Source organism: Scardinius erythrophthalmus, assembly GCF_964197995.2.
Source record: "Scardinius erythrophthalmus genome assembly, chromosome: 10".
In the NCBI taxonomy this organism is placed as follows: domain Eukaryota; kingdom Metazoa; phylum Chordata; class Actinopteri; order Cypriniformes; family Leuciscidae; genus Scardinius; species Scardinius erythrophthalmus.
In genome coordinates this window covers 28,340,851-28,348,929 of record NC_138230.1, presented here as the reverse complement: position 1 = coordinate 28,348,929, position 8,079 = coordinate 28,340,851, and the positions used below count along the sequence as shown (strand labels likewise).

General features: G+C 36.1%; 1 protein-coding gene across 1 annotated transcript; it reads right to left on the bottom strand.

The window, feature by feature from the left end:
- Window positions 1-1,458: 1,458 nt before the first annotated feature.
- sh3bgrl3 (SH3 domain binding glutamate-rich protein like 3) lies at window positions 1,459-7,916 on the bottom strand. Its single transcript, XM_081376988.1, has 3 exons — window positions 7,480-7,916; window positions 5,024-5,191; window positions 1,459-4,187 (listed from the first exon to the last, which is right to left on the bottom strand). Exons 1-3 carry the CDS (start codon window positions 7,522-7,524, stop codon window positions 4,122-4,124), a joined length of 279 nt encoding a protein of 92 aa, XP_081233114.1. The 5' UTR covers window positions 7,525-7,916; the 3' UTR covers window positions 1,459-4,121.
- Window positions 7,917-8,079: the final 163 nt, after the last annotated feature.

The following is an 8,079-nucleotide window of genomic DNA, read 5'->3' as shown; positions in this document are numbered from 1 at the left end:
GTGCGCACAGACAGAACAGAAATCATGAGTTAACAAGCACAATTTTGTCCGGTGGAAAATTGCGCTAAAAAAAATCTCAGCTCTCAGATTCTGTCAATTTTATTACGAAATTCAAACAATAAACACCGTTTTGGCGTTTGTAAATGTGACGTGAAAGATCCCTAGCGGCACGTGAACTGATCGCCTCTAGCTAATAGTAAATAAACACGAATGAACAATGTTAAAATAAAACGTACAACTTACCGAAATTCATCATACATAATATCGATCAATCAGTGTTTTTCAACCGCGGAAAGGGTCAATAAAACAGCTGGAGAACAATTGTCACATAACATTTACCTCAGGAAAACCATTTGATGACCATAATAGGCTATAGCACGTTAGTTAGCTAGAAAAAAAAGAGCTATAGAGAGTATTTTTACATAATATTACATATTTATTATATTTACTTATCATTAGGCTAAATAAAGTTGTTATTATAATAAAAAAATGCATTATATTTAATTTGTTAAATAAAGTTATTTTTGACCTTAAATAATTTTACCAGCTGATAAGGTTCTCTGTATGTTTACAGCATTAGGTGAGATTCCCCCCTCAGTAGTAAGCCCTGTAGTAAGATGGCCGCCGGTGATGCCGGAAGTGACTCCGCCTTAAGAGCCTTTATATGATATCTATGAGTGAGTGAGTGAGTGAGTGAGTGAGTGAGTGAGTGAGTGAGACGATGAAGAAGTGAAGTGGTTGAAGATAATGCCCTGTTGACTGATGTTTGCTACATTAAATAGACGTTCGGAGTTAGCTTTTTGTTTTCATTCTTTTACATCCTACAACACCACATAATGTTTCTGACAATTTTCAGAAGTATGTGATCATGTTTCAGCTTTAAAATGTCCTATTCTATAATCTATCTCTCTCTCTTTGTTTGGCTCATTAATACAATTTGCTCACTGGCCATTGGATGGTAATTCGCATGAAGAAAGTGGAAAAGTGGTTGTGTTTCCTTTCAAAACCACATGAGGGCGACAGACACCGCTTTCATTTTAAATTCAGATGAATGTAGCTACACCCCCCTTATCAACCTACGTTTCGGAAATTACAATGGCTACTTAACTGTATATGTTAGTTATTTGGGTCAAAACATGCTGGAAATACATGGATATTATCATGTTAAAATAAAGGGCCTGTAAAGTTGTAAGTGGTAAAACAAACAACAAATTACTTTTACTTTTACATGTTGAAATTAAACAACGTGGCTAAATTTCGCGAGTTTACGTTTTGACATCTAATTTTCTGGAGGAAGCAACACAGCAGAAGAAAGGCAGTGGAGCTTTAAGTAACTAGATAGCTTTGGATAGGCCTAACTGTTTATAGATAACTAGAAGTTGCATCTTTCATGTTGACAGATTATGGAACTACAAAGGAACCATATATATATGTATATATATATATATAAACCTTGCTCAATTTAAGACATTTATTTTGTAACAGATTTTACATCACAAAGTTACATTTAATATCCACAAATATGTGAATCTAACTATTCTTATAGGCCTTCTCAGGCGACTTCATGTAGTGAGAGTGCAGAGCTGATAGTGCAGATGAATAATTAACTACAGCTCCCTGATCATGTGTCAATATCCTCCCTTCAGGCTCAGGTTCAAAGATTATATCAAAAAGTACAAACAAATCACGTAGAGTGCAGCAGTATAAGACTCTTTAATGTCAGTCTTCATTGTAAGTCAGTCTTTCTAATGAGTTATTATCAGGTACGGTACATACACTACACTGAGCAATGCTAGTATTTCTTCATTCATGTCTTCAGTCCTGATAATCATGCATGATTTAAAATGATTCAAAGAGCAAGTGGAAGCAAGAACATCTGACAGAGTTCACCTGATCAATGCCTACAGTGTCCTTCTATTAGTGACCTAGAAATTGTTTTACAATTAAAAAAAAAATAAAAAATTCCTATAAGTGTTTGTTTTGTTAAAGGGTTTTGTTTTGTCTCCCAATTATATATTCACTGTATATTTAAAACAAATAAAATGATGATTGTTCCATAATCTGTTCTCTTCACATAACACAGCATCTCCTAAAAGACTGACATAAACACTAAATCTAAATTACAATTATCACTCATCTAACCTACTGTACGTCAATTTGATTACCATGAATTATGAAAATTGCTTCTTTTCCTGCAGTTTTAGATACAAATGTCTGCCAAATAGAGAAATGTAAAAATGCCAGCAATATGGGGAAAAAAAATATATTAAAAAGTTTTTTTCTTTTTTCTTTTTTGCACTTTTTATTTGACCCATACATCACAATTTCACCATCTTCTTGGAAGACAACAACATTTCTTTCCCTAATTATCATTCTTTTATTTTGGCCAAAAAGGGCGTTGGTCCAATAGCAAAGCAGTACAGCACAAAGAGACCACAAGAAATCGTTACAAACAATAACGACAGAGGAAGATTCACAATCATCTGTGCGAGCAGGTCCCACATCCTCTGTCTTGCCCGCAAAGAACAATAGTGGCATACACTGTAAATAGGTTTGTAAGACTAACTGGAAGCAGCAGACATTACGGATGCCAGATGAAATTAATTAGTAAGATGTGGGACCACGACTCATCAAGATTGTAAGACTGTGACAAGTATACAGTATAAATTAAGTACCAATATGACCAACATAACACGCTAGAGCCTAACTTGCTGGAAATGTCAATGCTACAACCTCCAATGAACTCATTTGATAGACACTTGATGGAAGAGCATGTACATGTGAACTATGCCGTGGGGACTGATTCGGCTACTAGATGATGAATTTCGTGGTTGCAGCTGAAGTACTGAGCTAATTAAAAGCTTAGGGAATGTTTGCATTGCTGATCACAGAAACACCAACATTTAGTGCATTACCAGTATAAAATGAGATGAAATTCTGTGGTATAACAGGAATGTGTTGGAATTAAGCAGACTGTTCTCATTATTCCTTTTTCTGCTAGTATCTTTGCATCTCGGAATCTGTCAAGAATGTGTCTGCGTTATATTTCACTGAAAAATCAAAAGGAGCTAATTATTTTGCATCATGAAGCCTACTTGTTCTTCCATTTTGACATCATTTTCACAGCAATTTAGCACAATTATCATTATAGAAATGCATTATATAAAATAAGTTTAACTGTGATGAAAGTAATATCACAAAGCCAAAAAAAAAAAAAAACGCTTCATATTCCTAATGCAAAATATGATTTCTTATGACCTAGACATGTTATCGTGCGATTCATCCTTTTGCTGTAAATTGGTGGATTTTACGATTCTTCGATATTTCAGTCTCTGGACCGATGTTTGTACCCACAGCTCAAGTTCTGTTGTCAGAGGATAGAGGAATATGCTTAAATGGAAAAACACATACAGAAATATATTGGCACAGTTTAACGCAATGGAACATTTTTCGATCCCTGAATTTGGGAATGTTAAATGGAAATCTGAGAGCATGCATGTGGCTTTGCTAAACCAAAGCAGTGTGTTGCTTAATATAGAATCCAATAGAGCCAGTTCACATCATGTTGGAAATTAGGGCGTGTTTTTAAGGTACCAACACAATAACATTTCAGCCTACGAATAGTTAAACATTTCCAAATGATTTATCAGTACAATAGATGGGAATATATGCAAATTGGCAAAGTGATTCAATTACTGGACCCAAAGGGATTCTTGTATTTCTTGGACTGTGAATTAGTGTAATCTGGAATAAACATGGGGTTGCAGCCCAGATTAGTTGACCTAATTACTATACATCCAAGCGCTCTGATCCAAACAAGATTAAGACAAATTAGTGGTGTTTAAGCGTCAGAACCAAAGAGGACACAAGACAGGAAATAAACAAGATAATCAAAACAAAAGCACAAAGGTGTAAATGAGTGACCGTGTCTCAGATTGAGGGTAAATTATCAGAGTGAATATGTGCTTTTCTGTTGATTGTTTTTGGCATGTGGCATGGCATTGAGACATATAAGGCAGGCACCGCCAGCGGAGCAGAGGGGAACAGGCAGGCCTCCCTTTGGGAATGTGGACATGGACCAGGGAAGAGAAGAGGATGATGGATGCTACCAGGTTTGGCTCTCATGCAATCTTCAGAAACTGATCCACTGTATCTGCCTCCACTGCCTCAGAAAACATCTCGTAGTTCTGAAAGAAAGAGAAACACACACAGTATGAGTGTCTATGTAGTTCTGAAATTAAATTAATCTGATTAAAATAATTATTTATTTTATTTATTGAATTACATTCATTCTCAATAAGACATATTGTATAAAATGAATGAATTATATTTAAAGGGAAAGTTCACCCAAGAATGAAAATTCTGTCATCACTTACTCACTCTTACGTTGTTTCCAAACATGTATGATTTTCTTTCTTCGGTGGAACATTAAATGAAGATATTTTAAAGAACTCTTTATAAAAACGAAATAGTTTCAGTTCCCATTGACATCCATTGCACGGATTTTAAAAAAAGAAAGGAAGTCAATGGGAACCAAAACTATTTGGTTATCAACATTCTTCAAAATATCTTCTTTTGTGTTCAGAGGAAAAAAGTCATACAGGTTTGGAACGACATAAGGGTGAGCAAATGATGACAGACATTTTTGGGTAGACAAATTAAAGGAAGAAAGGCAACATTAAAGGAAGAGTTCGTCTAAAAATTTGAATTCTGACATTATTCACTAAAATGTGATGTGGCAGAATTTCAGTAAATAATGACTTGAATTTTGGTCAGTTAGTCACACAAACCTATCATATGACTTCAAAAGACTAGTTTTATGGTACTTCTGTTTCCATTTCCCATTTATTTTAATGTGGGGAAAAACGGCCAAAATATTGTTCAAAGACGCACCTCATTTCCACAGCAGAGAGTCATGAGGGTTTGACAAGAGGGTGAGGAATTTTTATTTTCAGGGAACTATTCCTTTCAAATCCTAAATTCAAACCATAAAACACCCCGTTGCGTTGCCAGTCCTCCTTACCCCACAGTACTGGTCTTCATTGAATATCTGAGGTGGGATTGCTGTGGGGTTGCCTGATTTACTCCTCATCTCATCCCGAACGGCACCGCCCACCGAGATGTCAATTAACTCATACTTGATGCTCTTACTGTCCAGAATACGCATAACCTCCGCCTGCTGAGACTTGACCTGAGAAACAAGGAGAACTATCAAGGCCAAGCAGTAAATAACTGTGCAGTCTCTTTCCTGGGCCTATTTGTTAAAGGAACACTCCACCGTTTTTTGAAATAAGGCTTATTCATCTACTTTCCTACATTTAGATAGGTGGGCAATGCATTTTTGTCTCAGTGCATGCATTGTTTTAGTTTGACAGGGTCGGCGCTAGCTTAGCTTAGCATAATGAATGGAATCCTTTGTTGCCAGCTAGCATGTCCTGAGTAAAAGTAATATAAAAAAACATAAAAAAACCCACCTAATTACTTCTTGTGGCCTGCGTATTCACAACGAGTACAAATAGCGATGCAGATTAACACTAGGCGATTTCCTAGGCAGATATTGACTTATATATTAAGGACTATATTAGGGGGAAGCACAGGCGAAGCACTGCTACTTGGGCGTGATATCTCTGCGCCCAAGTAGCAGTGCTTCGCCTGTGCTTCCCCCTAATATAGTCCCAAGTCAATATCTGCTTAGGAAAAAGTGTTAATCTGCATCACTATTTGTACTCATTGTGAATACGCAGGCCACAAGAAGTAATTAGGTGGGGTTTTTTTGTTTTTTTTATATTACTTTTACTCAGGACATGCTAGCTGGCAACAAAGGATTCCATTCATTATGCTAAGCTAAGCTAGCGCCGACCCTGTCAAACAAAAACAATGCATGCACTGAGACAAAAATGCATTTGCCCACCTATCTAAATATAGGAAAGAAGGTGAATAAGCCCTATTTCAAAAAACGGTGGAGTGTTCCTTTAAATAACTGAACCAGGCTGTCATCTAATTTGCATTTTTCAAGCCACCACTAGAATTATTCAAATTTAGCTCAAGGTTCAAGTAAGGTTTTAAGAGAACAAATTACAAAATATATACAAGATTCACAGTCTAATATAATGCAAGTGTCTCTTCGATAAAATAATTACAAGCCCATTAAAACGTAAAAAGGCCAACAGTGATAAAAATGTGAATGCATCTTGACACTTCCTGAAAAGTCACATGATCATGTGAGAACAATGGGGAAGTTAATTTACTGCACCAATTCAGGAAATGCATTAAAATGGTACAGTAGAAACTCTTCTCATCTGGTCTTTTTACCAACCAAATCAAATCATACATTGCATGAATAGGTGTAGAGTGTACTTTGCTTTTAACAGCCAGTGGTTTCACTACAAAATGCTGAGTTGATTATTAATAATGAAACACTATGTAACGAGGCTGTATTAAGGAAGTTGGGTATTATCTGCAGAAACCACACCTTAGGCAATTCACTAGTTAAAAATTAAACATGAACCTACATTAAAATGGAAAAATACTATTAGTGCTGATTAAGGGACTTTAATGCATATCTCATACATTAAACATGTTTCAATCCTTTCACTGAACCCCCATTTACAATTGGTATAGAACACTCTTGCAGGCTGCAAGTGCTAACATGTCATTATTTTTATTGTTTTTTATTAGTAGCAGTATATTGCATGTGTAATAAGCAAGTAATTTGTTTGACATGGCAGGTCATGTGATCCCAACATGGTGGCACCCATGAGGGGCGACCCACTCCATGTAGACTAATTCATTTTAATAACATTTCTCAAAAGTACTGTTCATTTAAAAGATTGTAAAACTTTATTAAGCAAAACAATGACAGAGTATCAATATGTTCTGCTTTTCACGTGATTTGAAGGCCCGCGATTATGAAAATGCAGCAAAATCAGCCATAAATCATTGGCATTCTTTCTTTATTCATAACAGATGTGCGCACTCAACGAAGCAGAAATGTAACTTGCAGAAGCTCAATGCATCGTTTCAATCTGATTTGCCATAATGACGTGAACAATTTAGAGCGAACGTTTTTTGTTTGTTTATCTTTTATGTGCAACATCTAACGGGCGCTCGTGCAAAACAAGTTACTACTTCATACACCATTAGTGCGAGACCAACTACATTCAACACAGACAGACAACATGACTTCCGCTCTCAATGCAATGCACATCTTTCCTTCATCGCTTCACATCCGGAATCTACAAATAACTACGGTTTGCAATCACTTAAAACGTTTGAGTGCAACAACAATGTCTTAGTAAGGCATTTATAAGCGTTATTATGTCGCAATAGCCTTTAAATGTGGCTAGATGTATGTAAACGTAGCAGTTGGGTGTGTCTAGAAGCCTAATCCTCCATTTCAAATGTATTTAACGTTAACTCTGCATTCTCCAGATACAGTGCTTACTTTCTGAATCCACATGGTCACAAGTTTATTCTCACCTCTCTTGATGCAGTGACGGTGGTGTAATACAGTTTGATGCCCATGATGATGCTGAATCGTAATGTCCCTTTGTGTTTCTGGAGGCGATCAGTTCCCGTTCTCTTGCTCTACAGTCGCCGTTTCACCCAGGTTTCACCACTGACACCCGCTATTCACTCATTTAAAGAGACAGCGCCTTATTTTACACAAGGAAATGCTGTCTCATTTTGGCTTCCTCATGAACATAATGCGTAACCTTTCAATTGAACAAAAGGTTCTTTATAGTGGATAATGTTTCTTTATATTATTAGAATGATTTGGGTTTTTTTTACAATAAGATTTCTTTTAACTTAGTTCTTTAGGGAATCAAAAATGTCATCGCTGTGAATTTTTTTTTATCATACACCTTTTTTTAGAGTGTATGAGAGATAATTCTGTTCTCAAACCCTATGTTTCCAACTTTGCTGTATTATGGACAATAAAGACTTGTATTTTGTAATTTACAATATTCTCTGTTATATCCCCCCCCCCCCCCCCCCTTATTACAATTAATTCCATTCCAATTCCATAAACAACATATCTGTTATAATGGATGTGAAGTTAAAGTCTTCTCTTATTTA